This window comes from Molothrus ater, chromosome 3 (genome assembly GCF_012460135.2).
Source record: "Molothrus ater isolate BHLD 08-10-18 breed brown headed cowbird chromosome 3, BPBGC_Mater_1.1, whole genome shotgun sequence".
Taxonomy (NCBI): Eukaryota; Metazoa; Chordata; class Aves; order Passeriformes; family Icteridae; genus Molothrus; species Molothrus ater.
In genome coordinates this window covers 44450919-44471365 of record NC_050480.2, presented here as the reverse complement: position 1 = coordinate 44471365, position 20447 = coordinate 44450919, and the positions used below count along the sequence as shown (strand labels likewise).

The following is a 20447-nucleotide window of genomic DNA, read 5'->3' as shown; positions in this document are numbered from 1 at the left end:
TGGGTGAAATTTGTCATCAGAATGGACATGAATCTTACCTACACCGTTTTCTTACTTCTCATGGTTCAGTTAAGTGATCTTTCGTAGAGCCAATTAAAAATTTACAATCTCATTTAATATCCCTTTTAAGGAAATATCAAATTCATTTTAGTATGAATGTTTTGTTTCAAGGACTGTGCAAGTACTGTGCTATTAGCCTGTGCTAATTTCCCATTTGGGGAAGTCCTACACCTTATGGCTTATATGTAAAGTACTGGATTTAAAAAAAGGATGTTTTTTTTTTCCCTGAGAACACATGTATGTCCAGTTTCTGTCTTTCATCCTGATAGTGTCAGTCTTAGGAAGCTGAAAATAACCAAAGGCATGTTTTAATAATGACACACTTACAATCTCTTGAATAGATACACTCACAGTAGAATCCTGTGGAGAGGTTTTCTGTGGCTTCTGTCCAGTTTTCCATTGCCTTTCTCTCTTAAAGTAAAGGAGCTTGTAAACTTCTAGCTTTATTTAGGTTTTTGTGGGGATTTTTTTGGTTTGTTGAGCAATGAAGAAAACAGTTCTTTTGAATGCCCATCTAGCTGCAAAGACCAAGGTTACACTTGTAAAGCTTCCCCACAGGAGTGCAGTTAGAAATAGAGGATGTCTTTTCAATTCTTGACATCACCATAAGCCTTTTGAAATAGTGCTGTAGAGGCACACAGTAATTTCCTTTTCTATAGTTCTGTTGCATGTGAGTGGTGAATGCATATTTTGTGGCTAGACATTAAAGCTGTATTAATCTTTAAAGCAAAGGACAGGATACAGTAACTCCAGGTTACAACATTCAACTTCGTAATTTACTTCCTGCCCTTCTTTTCTGTTTGTTTTTTGGTTTTTTTTGTTTTGTTTTTTTTTTTTTCCCAGTAACTGGCCTTAGGAGATCCTGGTTGGCAAGAACAGATATTTTGTCCTGATCTTGTCAGGGGTCACAGAGCACTGATCCAACAACTGTTGCTATTAAATACTGGAGAATAGGAAAGCCTGGAAACATGTTTTGAGACCTGAATGTTCATTTTGTTAGAAACTTTAAATTTAGGATTCTAATCTTGGCAGTAACCTTTTTTCACTTCAGGGTAGGGATTGGTTTGCAACTCTAGACATGCAGAATATTTGCTTCAGCATCTCCGTATGTTATTTCATCAGCAGTATCTGTTTCAGTCTAGGTTAAGGCCATTCCTTGTTCCCATTTTTCCTTTTAACATCCATGCAATGCTGAAGAATGCCTGCCAAATACAAGAAAATTGAGTGAGAAATTCTTTCTGGAGTAAGCATATGTGGGCAAGGCCCCTAACAAGATTTAAATTATTTGTTTTTTCTAATCTCCTTTGTGTCTTAGGTCTTCTGCTGTTTTTCCTTGTGTTGGTCCGGGCAAATGCATTTTTAAAAAGCAAATAATTTTGCTTACTCATCTGAACAGTTTTAATGAAATTTCTTTTTTAGTGATACATATTGTGGTGGTACTTTGCCTCTGGCATCTTGACCACAAAGCTGTACACAGAAATAAATTGCTCTTTCTTTTAAAATTTATAATTTATTTGTTTTAATAATTGACCTAAGGTTTAGTCCCCAAAAAATACACGTACCCCTCCCCCCCCACCAATCCAAAAACCCCCAAAAGGAGGAAATTGAGTTTATCTTTTAAGACAGCATTGTTACTACCTTTTATGTTCCTAAACTTTCTGAGCTTTAAGCTGGCAGACTTAAATTCCCTGCTTACATAACCATATTATTATAGAATAGTGGAATATAATCTTTAATTCTTCAAATGTTTTCCTTAGATGTAAGTATTTTAGTGATTACTTTTTAAAAAATTCTTCAGAATCAAAGTTCAGCTTATACATTTCCATTTTGTCTTTAAAATAAGCAAAATTTGAGTTCAGCTGAAAAAGCTTGTCTTCCAGACCCATGCACATCTGAAGTGGACTGATGAATTGGATTAAAGGAAACATGAAGAGAAAATGGCCAAATGTAATAAATATGCCTACAAAAATGAAATTAAACTTGGCATATGATTATACTTGCAAAAAAAAGATGGTAAATAAGTATCTGAAACACTCCATGTAGGGGGTTTCATAACAAAAGAACTCAATTTAATCAAAAGGCAAAACAAAATTTTGACATCTTTAGCTGAATTCCCTGTAGCAGCTAAATTCAGAGTGAAATCAGTCTAATGAACTTAAGTGAAAAAAAAATCAAAGAAATGTTCCAGAACCATAGACTGCTTCTAGAATTAGAGGATTTTCCCTAACACTAGGGAACTCACTGCTAAACTTAGAAAGACCTTTCACAACACCTGTTCTTGAGGATTTCAGTAATTCATTTGCATATTAAATATTACTTTTTTTACAGTATTCAAAAGCAGCAAATAATTCCAAAGAATTGGAAGACTGCGAGCAAGCTAACAAGCTGGGAGCGGTTAACAGTACCTTAAGGTATGCTGTGATTTACATCAACAGTACAAAAATAGTAAGATAGGAACATTTTTTTTCTCTGTCTGATGTGGTGGTTTTTGTTCTTCATTCTTCCCATTAGAAAGTAAATGGGAAATGATGCAAGAACATCTGAAGGTAAAGGTATTAAATGATAAGTAGACTTTTTGTGTTGTTTAAAGTATGCTTTGATACTACTTAAAAGAGGTATCTTACAGCATCAAGAGTCAGAAGAAACTTGCAAATAAAAGCACCTTTTCTCTAATCTTTTTTCTCAGCAACTATGCTGGATTAAGGTGTTTGGTCCTGCTTTGTCCCACTGTTGCACTGATGTGCCTATCTGTGATCATTCAGTGAACCAGATCAGGGAGTTGAGTTACTTTTGTTGTTGGTAAAGTTATTTTTAACTTGGATCAATTCTCTGATCTTGCTTATTGCATGTCACTGTCAAGGTTGGGTGGGAGGAATTCTTCAGGATGGTGCTACCCCTAGGCACAGAAGTCTGTTGAATAGCATCTAGAAAACATAGCAGTCTTCTGGATTCCTCACTTTTGAAAAGCAGAAATAGAAAAATCAACTTTCAGTGTTAATGGAGGGATATGGTGTCTTTGTCCACAAATTTCAGCAGTTCTACCTGGTAAAGATTTTGAAACTCTTTCTTGTGCCATGAAAAAATGACAGTTTCTGCCAGGTGTGTGGTGTTTTAGGGGAAGTAAGAAATTATTAATTCTGCTCCATTTCTGTAAGGCAAAAGAATGTGACACTGTAAATGGAGAGCTAGAGAAAATGCCTTTATGGAAGTAGGATAGATAATTAAAGTTGGAAGAGAGCAGGTAATGGATCCTGCAAGTGGAGGACGAGTTTATGCTTTGCAGGAAAACCTCCATGTTCTCTATCTAGCAGTGCATTATCCTCTTGGTTTTGAGTTGTTTTCCTCTATAAGTTGTATTTCTTGTGGTTATCCAATCTTGTCTCTTGGTAATTAGCAGAGAATTTCCTCACCTAATGCCAAGTATATCTCCTATTGTGATTTGGCAGAAGGTTAGAAGTTAATCTTGTAGAATTGCGTCTTTTGTAGCGTTGAGCTGGTGCTAATTTGATCAAACAGAATAGGTTGTTTTTGTTATTTCAAGGCACTTCCCTGCACCCTGGAGCAGAGTTCCCAATCTTAACTTTGCTTACGTTTTGCTGTCAGTAGTGTGGCATCAGCAGTTCTGTGCTGCACAGTCACAGAAGGAAGATTTTGGCCCTGTTTGTGTTTCATAGTGTGGGAGCTTCAAACTATTTGTCTCTATTACAGTGCACCTTTGAAAATACTAGCGTGAGTGGAATGCCATTATTATTAAAATGGCTTAGGACAAATCATATTCATTGAGTACTTTAGCTTAGAAGAGGCATTTAGACATCTAGTCTCCCAGTAAAAAGTAAGGCAGTAACAATTGTACCTTTCATTGAAAGTACAGGTTATGAAAATAGGGTGATTCCTTCCTTCCCCACCCTCAAAGTGGTGCTGCTAAAGTAGTATTTGAAATGTGTTATAAATGTACTATGAACATATTTTACCAAGCTCTTACTGAAGAAAAGCCACTGCAGTTTGTTCAAATAATGGTGAAATCTTTGTCTCAACATCAAATTGACTTTTGAAAGTATTGCAGTTGATGCTTGCTTGAATCTCATTGCAGTTAACGAGGAGTAGCTCCATATATTCTCAAGTTTCAGATATACTGACTCAGAATCCACCTCCAAGCTATATGTAGGTTATATTTCTTTCAGAAGCTCTTATTGACATTGTTTATTAAAAAATTTAAGATCAATTTTTTTTTTCCCTTCAGTAACCAAAGTAAGGAGGCTTTCATTGACTGGGCAAGATACGACGATTCACAGGATCATTTTTGTGAACTTGATGGTAAAATGTTTAAGCTTTTTCATAGTGTTTGTTTTATTTGCTGTCTCATGAAAAATGCAAATGATCGTGTTTTCCGTACAAATAGCCATTTTTAAGAAGTTTTAATTTTGTTCTAAGTGACAGAAATGTGATAGCTCGTATCATACACACAAAGTGCAAATTTTTGCAATTTTACAAGGAGTGTTTGGTAACCTACACAGTGTACATTTACTGTTACCTCCTTTTAGTATATTGAACAGGAGATATTTATGTAAATAAAAAGATGGTAAATGGGAGAGGTCTAACACTTTCTTAGAAAGCTTCTCACAAAAAAATTGCATCTAGCACAAATATAAGACAAATGGCTTGCAGCTGGTTGTTTCTTACTACTATATTGTTTTGTTGCTATTTTACTATGCTTAGATTGAGTTTGTTCCTCTTCCAGCTTTGCTATTTCCAAATGATTTCTGCATCCTCATTTGAAAGGACTTTCTTATTGTTAAAACATTAGGATACTAGATTGTGTCTTTCCTCTCCTTCACGTGTGTGTGTCTTTTTATTTGCTTGTAACAATCAAAGTTCAAAGGAGTGTTTTTCAGGTAAGTGTGGGAATTGCCATCTTCAGGATTGACTACTGAAATCCTTTTTAATAAATACCTTAGAAAGCTTCCTATGCAAGGAATATTTAGGGCATAATGCTAGATGTTTTCATCTACCTTTAGGCTTGTGTTTGGTGTCATCTGAGAGAGTAGCAGCTGCAGTGGGCTTCTCTTTCAGTACTTATGTGTCTGATCTGAATGTTTTCTATATGAGCTGTTTCTGTAATGGCTGATGAGCATTACTGTAGATCTGAACTGTTGTGTGGAATTATCTGCTCTTGTCTCTACTATCTTCAAGTTGTTTACATGCATGTTTTAGTAATACTGAGCTGTGAAAGGTATAGTTGAGGACCATTTCTTTTAGAAATAATACTAACTTAAGTAGTTCCTGATTCTACCTCCATCTCTCCTTATATCATGCCCTGCTGGAGGAGGCTGTCCCCAGCTGTGTTCTTCCAGTGTGGTTTTTTTTTTTTTTTGCACTGGCTCTGGTGTGCATCTTTCTGCATGGTAAACTGATTAGGCTTACCTAAACAGCGGGAAAGTAAGTTGCCATCTCCCTGCCACCTCCCACGCTCTTGTGATGAACTGGCTTGTGAGGTGAGTTTGTCATCTGGGGCAGGGAGAGTGAGAGAGAACTACTGGGACTCATGGGGAGAAGCAGAAACCCTTGCTCTCTTCTCCTCTCTTCCTGTTGGGCTTAATCATAAACTAGATAAGAGAATTGATCTAGCTGAAAAAACTTACTAACCTGGGTCACCTTTCCATCTTTCTGTTGCATGGCCCAGCAGAGAACATAAACTCAGTATGTGGATGACAAGAAGAAAAATGGACCCTGAAGTGATCAGGGAGTGTAGGAACTGCTTAGGTTAGCCACACTGTCAAATAAATAAGTAAAGCTGTAATTTGACTTTCTCTCATTTGGCACTCATTGTTGTCTGTCTTGTATCAGTGTCCTTTCTTTGTTTTTGCTGCTGCTGAAGCAATGCTTAACTGCTCATGCAGAATCATCTCTTTTTTTAGAGCAGTTTCACTCTCTGTTTCTGTGAGGTTTTTTGATATCTGAGGAAGTACTACGTGGCACTTCTTGGCCTATTCCTATGAACAAGTCTCTGGACTTTTGGCCTGTATTGTATGTGGGGTTTGTTTAAGCATGAGTTGATCCTGACCTAGAATTTCAAAGACTGGTGAATTCCTCCTGCTTTTTACTTGTAAGAAATTGTTGTAGCTTGAAACAATTTCTGTTTCTACAATGTTTTTAAGCAGAGGGAGTCTTGTTTAACAATTTTCTTTGGATAAATTACCTGAAGTTTGTAGTGAACTTCTGAGATGAGGGTATAGCTTGTTGAAAGACTGCTTAAGTAACATGCTTCCTGTTGTAACCAAGAGATATGTTCTGCAATATGCTGAAAGTTTTGTACAGTTAAGCAATGTGATTCAGACTTTTCTGCCAGTATACGAGGGTATTTGGAGGAAAAATGGATTTAGCTAATAAATTTACCGTATGTATCAGCTTCAAGATGTACTACTTTGATCTTGTCTTTATTAACAACCTACTGTATGCAGTATATCCATTTCATAAAAGCAACACCCCCAAGCAAATACTGCCAGACAAACCCTAAATTTGGAGGTCATTTAAAACAAAACACTAGGGTAAGGGACTATAGTGCATGTCAAGTGTTTATGGTAGATTTAAAGAAGCAACATAGATGACCATCAGACATTAGAGAAATTAGAGACACACAGGAGACTTTGGAATAGATTATGTGCTTTTGAGCTTTGTATTTAGTGTGTATATTGCTGCATTTTTACATACATGGCACTTAAAATCCAACTGGAAGACATAATAGTATTATATGAGACCTCTTGTTTATATTTAGTTCTGTGAGACTGGTTAAATCTTTTTCAATTGATCACTTGGCATATGTAACAAAGTGTTTCCTATTTAGATGAGAGATCTCCAGATGCACAATATGTGGATTTGCTGCTCAATCCAGAACGTTACACTGGATACAAGGGGCCTTCTGCTTGGAGAGTATGGAACAGCATTTATGAAGAAAACTGCTTCAAGTAATTGGGAGGGAGAGGAAGCCTATTTTTTTATACTTGTACCTCAGTTTAGCTAAAAACTGATCTTTGTGTTTTCTTACTTATTTTTTAGGCCTCGATCTGTCTATCGTCCTTTAAATCCACTGGCGCCTAGTAGGGGTGGGTCCTGCCTGTTTTATTTTCCAATGCACTTCTTTTAACATAGTGACTGTTGCAGTACAAGGAATACAGATAGCAGTCTTCAGTCTGTAGGTGTGCTTTCTGCTTTTTAAATTTCTTCTGTAGAGATAGCTGTACATTTTTATATTTAGACTAAAGCATGTGATACTTTATTACATACATGCCTAATCTTATCCCTATTAATAGGCTCATTATTATCAGATGAGCTGATATGAAAACTAAATTGTAAGTCTCAAACTGTTTATGAAGTGTCACACTAGTTTTCCAATTTGAATGCACTTTTGTATTCTTGTTTCTTTTTTCAAAAAGCATTTAATTTAGTCACTTCAGTTCATACTTATTCTGGTGTAATGTAGTTGTACATTTTTCATCCATAGTGCACAATGTATTGCAAGTGTACAAATAATTTGAAGGACTGTACACTTACGAAGAATCAGTTATGTGCAAAATTGTTTAAAAAAAGTATTCTAATAGCTTGGGATTTGTTTTCAAATTTAGGTTGAAAGCTATAACCTGGTGTTTCAAATGAATCAGCTTTCCTCTATCAGTGTGTCTCATTTCCCTTAAAAATTAACTATTAGACAATAGATTCAGTTAAAAAAATCACCATCCACTAGAAAATCAAGATACCTCAATATTTATAATTACTAAAAGCCGATACACACAAATCAAAAGAATTGTGAGAATTGTTTAATTCAGAGATCAGAATTTCAGGAAGGAACACTGGACTGATTGTTGAACAATGCAAACTAAAGACTGTGGCTTCTCAACCATTTTTCTGAAGCTAAAGTATAGCTTTCAAGAATATGTGAATCAGCTGCTATTAAGATTTAAATTTCTTAGTGACTTTCATTAATACAGTGTTAAGTCTTGTGTGGTCTTGAGCAGCAAGAATGGAATTAAGGAAGGAAAGTAGCCTATTTTTTATAAATTAAATAAGATTTCTTGCACTTTTTGAGTGTTTGTATTAAAGTCTGTGTTTCATTACTGCTTTGCTGTGGAAATTATCTTTTTAATGCTTATGCATTTCTTTTTTTTTTCCCTTCTAAGGAGGAGATGATGGTAAGTCATCTTATTTTCCTTGACCTGCAGAAATGAAGTAAGCATTAGAGAGTTTTGGATTTTTGGATTTATTCACTTTACTGTTATCGAATTAGACAGCAGGAAAGTTATGTTTCTGTTATTGAATAAGAGAGCAGGAAAGTTATGTTTTTATGCAGGTTATTAATAAGAAAATGTTTTTAATGGACTCATATTTTCTTTTGGAGTAAGAGAAGGAGTGGATAACAACAAAACACAATTCTCTTCTTGGTTCTTATTCTTGTAACAGAATGTGTTGTAATAATGTTATTAGTTCTTCCAGAACCCCATTGATACTGATGTCAGATCTCTTAAAAGAAGAGGGACAATTTCTTGTGTATTTTCTTGAATGCCTTTGATTTTGGGAAGACTGGGAGAGAGTGAGGAGAAAGGATTTGATCTGCCTACAGTGAGGCAGACTTGAAGATTTTTCAGCCAACTGAAAGCTATTGGGCAAAAGATCTAAGTCTGAAGGAAACCTTTAGGCAGATTACAGTGAAGGCTGTCAGAATTGCACTCTGCCATCATGTCTTTCACCAGCAGTGCAAATAATCAAACTTGTGCTTCCATACACTGCTGAATGCCCTGACCAGTAGCTTAGGCATGCTCGTTCCTGTATTTCTCCTATTCTGTCCCCAACAGATTTAAACCAACCTCCAAGTTAGCTGCTTCAGTGCCTATTCTCATTTTAATAGCTGAATTATTTAACTTCATGTTAAATTAGATGGCAGCTGATGTTGTATGCATAGTAATACAAAGATGCTGTAATGTTGAAAATGAATATTCTTCATTTAACTATGTACTTTGTATTTACAGGAGAATCTTTCTACACATGGCTAGAAGGTAAAGGCTCTTGGATGAGTTAATGTAGTATTATATTCACTAGAAGGAACACTGTAGCACTTTTTTAATCTCCTCAAATATTTTTCATAGCATAGGCTTTTTTGTAAATTGTGCAGAGCTTTCAAGTGTTGTTCAAATACCTCTTACCTTGAGGGTCTTTACAAATCTTCTCATTTACTCAGACAGCATACTCCTTAAACGTTTAAGTGTTTTATCTTTCATAAAGAGGGAATTCACTTCATTGCCAGTTACTTTTGAATTTTCTGGTTATTTTAGGCATTTAAGCAGAGGCATTATTAGTACTAATATTGGTAAGCATCATTATTTGGAAACATCTTTAAAGAAAATTAAAGATTTTGGTGGCTCTATTCCCAGTTTATAATCTAAGTCTGTGTGTTCAGAAGGCAAAGCAGTTTTCTTTTCATTCATGTTGAAATGGAAATTATTATTGCAGGAGTAGCAATCAAAATCCCATTTTGGAGGTGTGCTGAAAATTAAGTGAGTCAAATGTACTTAATTTTAAAATTAGTTCATTCTGGCTTTTCTAAGCCTGTCCTTGTCTGGTGGTATTATAGGAAGCATATAAATTTACATGCCTTTCAAAATGTAATGTCTAAGTGAGGACACATGTCAGCCTCACAGATAGCCTTCACCATCAGCTCTTCCTGCTTCCATTTGTGGAGACTGGAGTGGCAGGAAAGTTGCCCAAACATATTTTTGAGAGGAACAAACTCTTTAAATTTCAAGTGTAGTCTCTAACTTTGGTTCTAATTGGAATTATAAGTAATTTCTGCATATAAATTGTATTCTGGCATCTCAATGCTACTGTATTTCTATTTATGCTGTAGAAGTCTGTATTGATCAAGTGATATTTTCCAAGGTTTTGTCCTGTGCATTTAAATCTTCAGTGACTTTGTAGTACAGCTGTAAGGATGTAGTTTTGCTGTTTTCCAGTGCTGTAAGGTTTTCTGGGCCTTTTGGTGTTTTTCTTTAGAGCCACTCCTCTAATTCAATGGTAGCTTTAATCGTAATTAAGATGGGTCACAGTATATTTCTGATTTCCAGACTGTAAAAATTCAACATCAATTCAAATTTATTGCTCAAACAGTGTAGGCATCTTATTTTTGTGTAACAATTTATCTGTGCCAATTGAACAGATCCTTATTTGACTGTGTTTACTAGAGCACAAAAATAGCAAGCAAAAATGTCAAATATCATTAATAGTATTACTTATATAAAAAATAGGAGGTAAGCTTTTCCTATGATGGCTATAAGGGCTTATTAACAATACTCAAGTGCTGTAATTGTAATTCTTGAAAGCCAACAATGCAGATTTGCATCATTAAAATGTCAGGGTATATTCATTATAATGAATTATTTCCAGTATTTAGTTTGGTATCTGTTTGTCATTTTTCCTGGACAGGTCTGTGCCTTGAGAAAAGAGTGTTTTATAAACTCATTTCTGGACTCCATGCTAGCATCAACCTGCATCTGTGTGCAAATTATCTTCTTGAAGGTATGTCTAGGTAAAATTGCTGAATGGAATTCTACAATATCTGTAGTATGTATTTTGTTTTTTCTGAAAATTGTTGGGGTACGCTTAGTTATTTTATGTTCTAAATGTGTCTCTTTTACTACCCCTGCCTCCCCCTTTTTCTTTCTCTGTGTAGAAACGTGGGGGAAGCCCCGCTGGGGACCAAATGTGAAAGAGTTCACTCGCCGCTTTGACCCTGCTGAAACGAAAGGAGAAGGACCAAGGAGGCTGAAGAACTTGTATTTCTTGTATCTGATAGAGCTGCGTGCCTTGTCCAAGGTTGCTCCGTACTTTGAGCGTGCCGTTGTCGACCTTTACACTGGCAACGGCCACGAGGATGCTGAATCTAAAGCTCTCCTACTAGATATCTTCAGGGACACCAAGTAAGGCATGAGGGGTTTTTATCAGCAGTTTGAAATTTTTAGTTATATTTGGAAGTGAGAATAGGTGACTCCTTGATAGGATAGGACAGGAAGGAGAATGGAATGAAGAAATAAAATTTAAGTAATGGGAGGGCTTAAAGTGGAATTTGTACATTTGATAGGACAGATTAATAGTTTGAATATACCAATCTTTAAAAACAAACAAAAAGCATCCAAAAAACCCCAAACAAATCAACACCCTTGGCTACTTCCGGTATGTTGCTTTTTCTGATTCTTCAGTATAAGATGCACATGATTTATTTTGAAAAGGAAAGTAGTACATAGAGTCTTTTAATGGCCCACTGAGTAATTCTGCAGTTATCACAGACTTAACCTCTGGTAGTTTGGCCATCCCCTCTTCCTTCTATTTATTCCATAATATCCTCATGTTCCGTTTCTTTGCTCTCCTTTTTGCTAGTTTTTGTGATTGTAACATGTTGTGTGGTTTCATTGCTGTCCCTAATTGTGGTCTTGCTAGGTAATTGAGATGTAGCCAGGCAATGTTCAGTTGGAAGGCAAACATTAGGCCAGTTTCAGTATTAATTTGAACAAAACTCTGAATAACAGATATGAAGTTACAGTGATTGCACAGTAAAACCAATACCACTGAGTATTTTTTTAAGGCCTAATCTGCAAGGACTAGGAACTCTGAAAAATATCTTACACTGATGGCATCAGCTGCTTACCAAGCTTAATTGAGCGCTGTAGTTTATGCTAGCATTTGTTTTGATTGCATTTTGTCTTTATTAGGTCCTTCCATATGCACTTTGATGAAAAGTCCATGTTTGCTGGAGATAAAAAAGGAGCCAAATCACTAAAGGTAAAGCTAGTTTTCTTAATGACATCCAAAATACCTATTTTGGAGTTAGGCTGTGTTACTTGGGAAAGCCCTTCTGCCTACCACAAACACACTGCTGGGAGTAAGATTTTATCCCTGCCTTTGCTAGAGCTGTATATGAGGCCTTTCAATCAACTTAAAGGTGCTGTCCTGTTCCAAGAAGACTGAAATCTCTGGCTTTGTGCCTTGAGTCTGGCATCAGGACTGTGATGGGGCACATGAGTATTCCCAGTAAATGCAGTGATGCTTATTTTCAAGTAAAGTAACTGTTTCATAATTATCTGGATAAAAAGAACCCACCCAGTCATGTTTGCTTTACAAAATGATGACTTATATAGAAATAGAATATATATACAAATATATATACAAATATAGAATATATATACAAATATATATATAGATATATATAGAATATATATACAAAATATATATACAAATAGAACACAATATACAGTATTGTCTCATAAATATGATATTTAACATTAGAAAGCATAGTTCCTAGACATGGGAACCTAATGGGAATGCTGTACCTACCATCAGCTTCTGGTGTTAACATGCCACAGGTGTAAATTGCAATTCAGTAGTTGGTAATGAAGTTCTGTTTTAATATTTATTAACACTTACAACACTTATTCATTAATGGTTTGGAATGTCATCAGCATTACAAAAAATGCTATTAGAAAAGTGGGAGTGTTTTATCAGCCCAGCCAGTGTTTTTTGGACCTTAAAAAACTGAGATCAGCTTGGTGAGTTCTGCCCTGTTGCTTGCTCCTGCTCTGTCTAAAGTTGCACAGCAACAATCTACCCATAGTTTTGAAAATATTTTTTGTGAATTGTAACTTGTTGTCAAAAATATGGTTTGTTCAAAAAGGATTTGAATAATGGAAAAAAAAATGGGACACAGATACAGTACTTATACCTCAGAAAACTTGGAGAAAGTTGGTAGGAAATCAGTGTATAGAATCCAGGCATTACCCTGCATATTCTGTATTTTTGGGGGATTTTTTAAAGAATTAACTGTTAGAAGTGGCTTGGAAATCAGATTCTGGATTTTCATGGATCTTTGTTATGGCCTGACTACATAAAACAATGGTTTTGTTCAGTTTTGGTTAGAGAATTGATATTCTAATGGTACTAGATTTCTAATGATACTACATTCATTAATGTTCTGTTTTTGCAAAGCTAAGATGTACATTAGCTTAAGCTTTCTTATTTTGTTTTTAACTGATAGGAAGAATTCAGATTGCATTTCAAGAACATCTCCCGCATAATGGACTGTGTTGGATGTGACAAATGCAGGCTGTGGGGCAAGCTGCAGGTACAGTTTATTTTGTGTAGGTCTGTGTGTTCTGGCAGGGGCAGGTCCCAAGATAAGCATCTATTTCATTTTGGCAGGACACCTCTTACCTTAGCATTCAGGCTTTCTGCACATGCTTGGTCCTTGGTATCCTTCCCTATATATTAAAAATAGATACATGTTTAATTTACCATTAAACATGTATCTATTTAACATTTAAATTTTTTTTCAGATTGTTTATTTTGTTTAGTCAACAGCTGTGTAGCTTACTAAAAGGTAGAGTTTGTGTTCTAAAAGTTACTTTTAAAGCAGATGCTTCATGGTGAGATATTACTAACAGTCAATATCTTACCTATATTCAGTGATCAGAGGAGCCTTGTAGAATCACTTATGGGAAACCTTCTTTTAAACACAGCACTTACTTGTTAGGGAATCCAGTGTGATATTTAACTCCACAAATTGAGGTGTAAGAAAAAGAAAGAATACAGATTTTCACAGTTTATGCAAAGGGCAGCAAATGAATGCAAAGTTGCCCAGTAAAGCTGAAAGTTGAAAGCCAGTTTCATTTTCTTGGCTCCTACTATTTTTTTTTACTGACAACAGTATTTTAAACCTCAAGACTAATGTTAAGTCCAGACTGAGAAAACTTACTTTGGAGTGCCTGTTGTACTATACCACTATACCACATTAAACTTATCAGAGTGCAATTTTCAAAGAGTTTGCAGCATCAAAAATTTGTTGGTCTCTGCTGAATTTCTGGAGTTCTGTTTATCCTGTCCTAGTTAATACTTCTGATCTGTTGTTATTGTTCCTCCTCACTAAGAACTAAAGAAGGCCAAATTTCCTGACCTATAAAATTCTCTTGCAGCCAGCTTCAACCACTTCTTGTCAAAGCCAGTGGTTGTTTATGTAGCCCAACTAAAAGTGAAAATAAGAAAATCTACTTCTGTTCTATTCCTGTGTAGAAAATAGGGGTTGAAATTGAAGTTGCATTGTTTGCCACTAGAATTGAAGGTGGAAAAAAGTGCACGTGTTGTGATATCTCATAAAAAACTTAGTTTGACTTCAAAGGGAAAGGGGAGATGTGCTCCTGCAGGAGTTGGGGCATCTATAAGTGAGGGACAGGAAGGAACTGGAAGTTATGTAATGGACATATTTTCATATGCATAACCAAGAAGAAAAGAGATGAGAAAAGAAGAGATGAAGAAGGCAAGGGTGAAGAGCAAGTATACTTGAGCAAACAAATGCAAACCTGGTACACAATTGCTGTCATGCAATTGTATTAGTGCCCTGGTTTTTGTACGGTTATTTGGGTTGAGGGTCAGTACATAAGAATTGGTACTAAAGTTTACCTAGATTAGTGTGTTTTTATTTTTTTAATGGTTTTATGAGTAATTGAAGGAATGATTTTACTGATGTTAAAACATTGGACTTTTCTTATAGACTCAAGGCTTAGGAACTGCTCTGAAGATCTTGTTTTCTGAGAAGGAAATACAGAGCCTTCCTGAGAATAGCCCATCAAAAGGTTTTCAGCTCACACGGCAAGAAATAGTTGCTCTTGTAAATGCCTTTGGAAGGTAAAATGTTATAAATTTATAGAATAAAACTTCAGTGCCAATACTCAGTTTCTGTGGAAAGAAGGTATTGTACACATAGCTGTAGGTTTTGGAAGGCTGAATTACTACCAGTAATATTGATAAACTTAATGCCTTCAAACTGAGTATTAGCCTTAGTCTTCATTCGACGTTTGGATCTAATTCATCCTCTCTGTCTCAAGTCTCATAAATCTGTCTTCTGCAAGATGAAACTTAAGTCTCTTACATTTTAAAAAAATTAATCAAATTTATCTCCTTCAAATGATGAAACATTTTAACAGCTTTAAAAGAAGTTTACATAGAGCATGCTTTGCTCATTATGTTGATTCTTCAGATCTTGAATATAACAATCTGTTCCTGTTTAAACAATCTATTTAAACAATCTGATAAAAGGATGTAATAAACTTTACTACCTGTGGTTAGGGATTTTTAGAAGTTTAATGAAGCTGAGATGATTAAACATTATATATAAACTTTAATCCCTGTCATATGTTAATGTAAAATGGAGAGTCAATAGACTTTTTGAGAACAGAATTGTGTCTGAGGAAAAATCTAAAGGAAAATGATTGTGATAATTTGTACTTCTCTTTTGCTGAATTGGTAACACTTTGATGGTTTTTATTTTACAGGCTTTCCACAAGTATAAAAGAGTTGCAGAATTTTAAAGTTTTATTACAACAAACTAGGTAATGAAGGTCTTTGCACAGCCCGATAGTGAAGATCATTTACATGACTGCATTGAGCAGAAGGAACTGATCCTTACAGGACTCACATGAACTGATAAAAAGTAAAATCAAATCCCAACTTGAATATTTATGTTTAAACTAGGAATGGTTATTAATTAGAAAATATATTTATGAATGGAATATATAGTTTTTAAATGTGTAAATTATGCTGATCTGTTTATTTTGTAAGTTTTCTGCTCACAGTTCTGTTGTACTGAAACTTCATAAATTTTCTTATTTCCTTGTCTTTCTGAGACAGCTGTTTTATATGAAAACAAATGTACCTCCACCCTGACTTGGCCTGTCTGGAAAGGGGGGGATCACTTCTGTGTCTCCCCATTTACTGAACTTCAGTGTATTCTGAGGATTTGGTATGTTAGTTCTGACTGTCAAAAGGAAGGGGGGAGAACCTCCAAACAAACAAAGAAAAAAATAACAACAAAAAAAACTAACCACAAAAAGGAAATAAGGCTCTTGCTGAGTTTTAGCTTCTTGCTGTAATAATGAAACTTACCTAAATATAGCAAATTTACCGAGCAGAAATTGTTTCATGCTGGGCTTCTTTGCATCATGATGATACCGTTTTTTTTTTACCCTTGTCTTGTGCTTTTCAGCACTTTTTTTTTTAATTATTACTTTGTCTCTGATGCAGCAGAGTTGAAAGTGACTTTTCTGTAGCCCCTTGCTGCTGCCTTTTACCTGCATTTACTTGGAGGTAGAGGTCAGGACAGGGGAAATGGTTAGTGGAGTGCTGCTAGCTGAAAAACCTCAGTCAATCAAATTTCTGTTTACTCCATATTATTTTTCTAGATTGTAATCACAAGTTCAGTTTCCAAAAGTTGTCTTTTAGTGTCTTAAATGTTAAAATAGCACACTTGGTCTTTGAGCCATGGAAATAAATTTGCTCTTTATGGGTTATGTTTGAGTGCTATGTTAAAAGGTCAGTGTAAAAATAACTTGCTTTTGTAGTCACTTTTAAAAAAGATGCTTTTTAAAATTCATAATCATACTGACATTTAATGCCACATACTCTATCTATGCAAACCCATACTGTATCTTCTTTAAAAGGATATTCAGCATAAAAAAACGGGTATGTTAATAACATTACTTTCATAAAATAAGAAATTACTCATGTATCATTGTCCACAAATGTCAGTGATAACTTACCAGTGTCAAAACAGAATTCAGAAACAGCATTACCATTAGTAGCAACCAAATATTGGTTTAAATTTAAAATGAAGTAATAATTTCTTTTAAACCAGCATGTTTAAAATTGAAGTTAGGTGTTATGAATGTAGGAAGTGCTGGTGCAGTGTAGATACATTTCTTGTTTTTAAAAACAAGTCTTCACAAAATTAAGTGCTCTTAAACATTTTTCACCCTCTTAGATACTGAGTGACCTATTTATATAATTGATTGTAATTGTATTGGCTTCCATACTGTGTTCCTTTACAGCTGGAATTTTCTGAAGGCTGGAATACACTCTGTCCTTTGTTTCCAGACTAGCCTCAAATTTCTACCTGACTGGAAATGAAATAGGCTATTCTGCTGACACTTGGCTTTTATAAAAAATGCTGTTGCTTAAGAAAGTTAATCCCTTTGTTTCAAACTGGGATATGCTAAATGAAATTTAAAAGAATAGAAAGGGAAATAAAAAAAACCAAAAAAAAATCCAAACCACCCTTACGAAGTTTTGGTGATAGTTGCACAAATTGGCAGTGAACTGGTATCCCAGTGGAAGTTTCTGTTTAATCCTGTAGGTAATTGGACATGGTGTTAGGGGAAGCTGATGCCAGTTTGGGGATGTTATGTTTTTTCCTGGTAGCCTCTCTGGCCTTTGGGCACCTGTGTCTGAGCAAGTCATCACAGGCTTTTGTTTTCTAGTTAGGTAGAGGAGCAGGAGGGTTCTAGGTGGATTCATCTGGCCTCTTCCAAGCTCTGTATTTGCACCCTCAGAGTTTATTTTTCTCTATTGAATTGAAGTGGGAATCTAGGTAAGTAGCTCAGATGTGAACAGCTGTGTTTGGTAGATGAGTTATACAGAGTATCCAAATCTTCTGAGTAATTGTATATATTGAAAGAGTGTAATTTTTAATTGGCTGTTAATTCTTTGCCTTTTGGATAGACCTGCAAGGGCTAGAACTGTAGGCTCACTTGTGTGAAGAGTGCCCTATAACTGGGATTTATCTGTATTGTTATATATTATAGTGCCTAAAGCTTTAGGCAGGATTTTCTAGTTAAAATAAAAAACAAAACTGTATGACTGCATTGCCCCAGGAAGGACCTAAGTCTCAGAAACGTTTCTTCCTTTTCTCCCCTTGCTGTGTGGGGAAAGTGAATTGCTTCCAGCCTCCTCCTGGGGATGCAACTTGCTATTTTTTTTCTTTTTCCACCTGTGCCTGGTTAAAATCAACAGACACTGAAGCAGAATCATGCACTTGCTCATGGGACAGGTGAGAGATTCAGGCATGCAAATCCTGGACACCTGGTCCTTGCAGCCCTCGTTGGCACAAGGCAAATACTGTAGGATAAGGACATAAAGAGATGTGAAGCTTTTCTTCTTTTCCTTTGTGTCATGGGAACACAGGAATGCAACTGAACAGCAAATTGGGTGTGTAAGTTCTGTTGCACCTGAAGGTACACATCTCTTGATGATCAAATATGGAAGGCATTTCACTTCACTGTCATTGTAGAGATAGGACATAAGATTTTTCCTGTAACAAATCTAGTTGAAACCATTTTCCTGTCACCATCTTTTTTACTGTATTTGATGTACATTCTGTGACTTTGCTGCCTATGAAGTTTTGCTGTGTGAGTTGGATGACTTAGTTCTTTATATGTTAAATTAAATTTTAAAAATTTACAGCTCTTTTTTTATACTAAAGAATAAGGTTAGTTACACCGTCCATGATCTGTAAAGTATTTTAAATTCCAGCTCCCTGTTGGAGATCAGCTTGTCAACACTGTCTGCCATTCATTTCAGAGTAGCAGTACATTTTCTTGTACAAATGACACAATGATTGTAATCCCAGAGGTAGTGAGAAGACAAAGACAAAAATGTTTAATTGTTCCCAAGTCATGAAGACTTGCGTGAAATGGTGAAAAAAGACTTGGTGCAAACTACATAGGTAAAAAGTAGGGCACTTGCTGAATAACTTGTTCTTCAGTGCCTGAGAAGGTAGGTCAGAATATAAATTTAAAACAATGAAATATAGAGACTTGTGTAAGCTGGAATAATAAGTGTTTTCCTAGTTTTCAGCTGATGATCTGTGCTGTCATTGTATGTGCATGAAATACACTGTGCCACATTTTCTTGAGTTGTGTTTGATGGTTGGGTTGCCTTTATCTGACCTTGCTTTGTGCTTTTCTGGGAAATGACCTGTAATATGTTGTAAATAATCTTGATGCTCATGTTTATAAAGTAGCAATCAGCAATTCATCGCTTCACAATTTCTCCATATAGCTATCCTATTAAAATGTAATATTTATTAAAATCAGAATCAATGTTGGAACTGCTTATTGAGATCTAAACACTTCTGAATCTTTGCTATGTTTGAATCTACAAAATGCAAATTAAAGTATTTTCTGCTACACCCTCTTTTTCTGGATGTAATTTTTTGGTATTTCATTTGAAAATATATTTTTTGCTTTTCATTTACCTTTCAATGACACTTGGCAGCTATTACATAAATTCCTTTTGTAATAGTCATGTAAGATTAAAATTATGAGCAGATTTTCACTCTCACTTAAATTTTGTTCAAAAGATGAAGGTAACCTGTATATTTCTTGCTGATAACATTGCACTGTGGTGTGTGTGCACATCAGGAATCCATTGTAGAATTACAATATGTTTCTGTATGGATATTGCCAAATATAGCCCCTGTTTCAGTCAAATTGTTTTAAGATACAAAAAGGCTTATTTAGAAATTAAGTCTCTTCTGTCCCTTTCTCAGAATATCTTATAAAAACAATTTTGTGATTTTTTTTTTTGTTTGTTCATGCAGTGGGGGTCTTCATGTTGAAATTATTTCTCTGAAAGGAAAATAATTCTCTTTTTACTTCCATGTATGCATTTTTAACAAATTATCTTACTGAAAATTTGATAGACATATTTCATCCCCAGCTTAGGTGAGTAAGCACCTGTTACACAGGTGATGATAAATTAAATTTTAGATCGTACCTCTCACATTGTTGTTCAAATTTCCTGTGTTTTAGAGTATTTAGTTCATCACTATGGTTGGTTACAGTCATTTGCTGTTCCACTTTTTTTGTGTGCATACTGGGCATAGGGCTGAAGTTTGTTCTAAGTGGAGAATTCTCTTACATTTTTACTGTACAGCTGTAACTGCTGTGAACAAAATGAAATTCCTGCAGACTTCTCTTGCACTGGGTCTTCAGGCAGTTTTGTACAAACATGATTGTAGAACTCCAAAGTGTTTAATAAAATTTCAGTTCTCCCAACCCTGGGTTATTTCTTTTAATCTGACTGATACTTTAATTGGCTTTTTTTCTTCCATGAATATATGTGAAGAATGCAATGTAAGTTTTGGGACGGCAAATAGTTTACCTCTGCTGGAGGCAAGGCTTGTGCTTTGGCTTTCCTACAAAGACCCCAAAACCCAAAGATGCTGTGGAAGTCTTGAGGTGGGAGTATGGCACTTTGGCTTTCAAGCAGATCTGATCAGATCTACTCCCCGTCCCGTATTTTTTTACTCTGTGTATTCTCTGTGAAATGTGCATAAGAATTCTCAACTACTTGTACTTCCTGAAGTCGAGCATGAGGAAAACATGAGGCTTGTCCACCATTTGGGAATGCTTTAGTACACCTCAAAATGGAATACTTTTATAGAAGTAAAATTATTGGAAGTAGTATATTTTTCTCCTGGGAAAATGTGGATTGAGTTACAGTATTTGTTCCACTTAGATAAGGAG

The 20447-nt window shown here is 35.4% G+C and overlaps 1 protein-coding gene across 1 annotated transcript in view; it reads left to right on the top strand.

Moving 5' to 3' along the window:
• The window catches only part of ERO1B (endoplasmic reticulum oxidoreductase 1 beta), a 29321-nt gene extending 10213 nt beyond the window's left edge, over nt 1–19108 (top strand). The window contains exons 5-16 of the mRNA XM_036379525.2: nt 2389–2471; nt 4301–4374; nt 6902–7022; nt 7114–7160; nt 8232–8243; nt 9078–9104; nt 10528–10620; nt 10775–11021; nt 11811–11880; nt 13130–13216; nt 14639–14772; nt 15420–19108. Coding sequence (XP_036235418.1) covers nt 2389–2471; nt 4301–4374; nt 6902–7022; nt 7114–7160; nt 8232–8243; nt 9078–9104; nt 10528–10620; nt 10775–11021; nt 11811–11880; nt 13130–13216; nt 14639–14772; nt 15420–15480 — 1056 coding nt within the window. The 3' untranslated portion in view covers nt 15481–19108. The remainder of the gene's footprint in view (nt 1–2388; nt 2472–4300; nt 4375–6901; nt 7023–7113; nt 7161–8231; nt 8244–9077; nt 9105–10527; nt 10621–10774; nt 11022–11810; nt 11881–13129; nt 13217–14638; nt 14773–15419) is intronic.
• The last annotated feature ends 1339 nt before the right edge of the window (nt 19109–20447 follow it).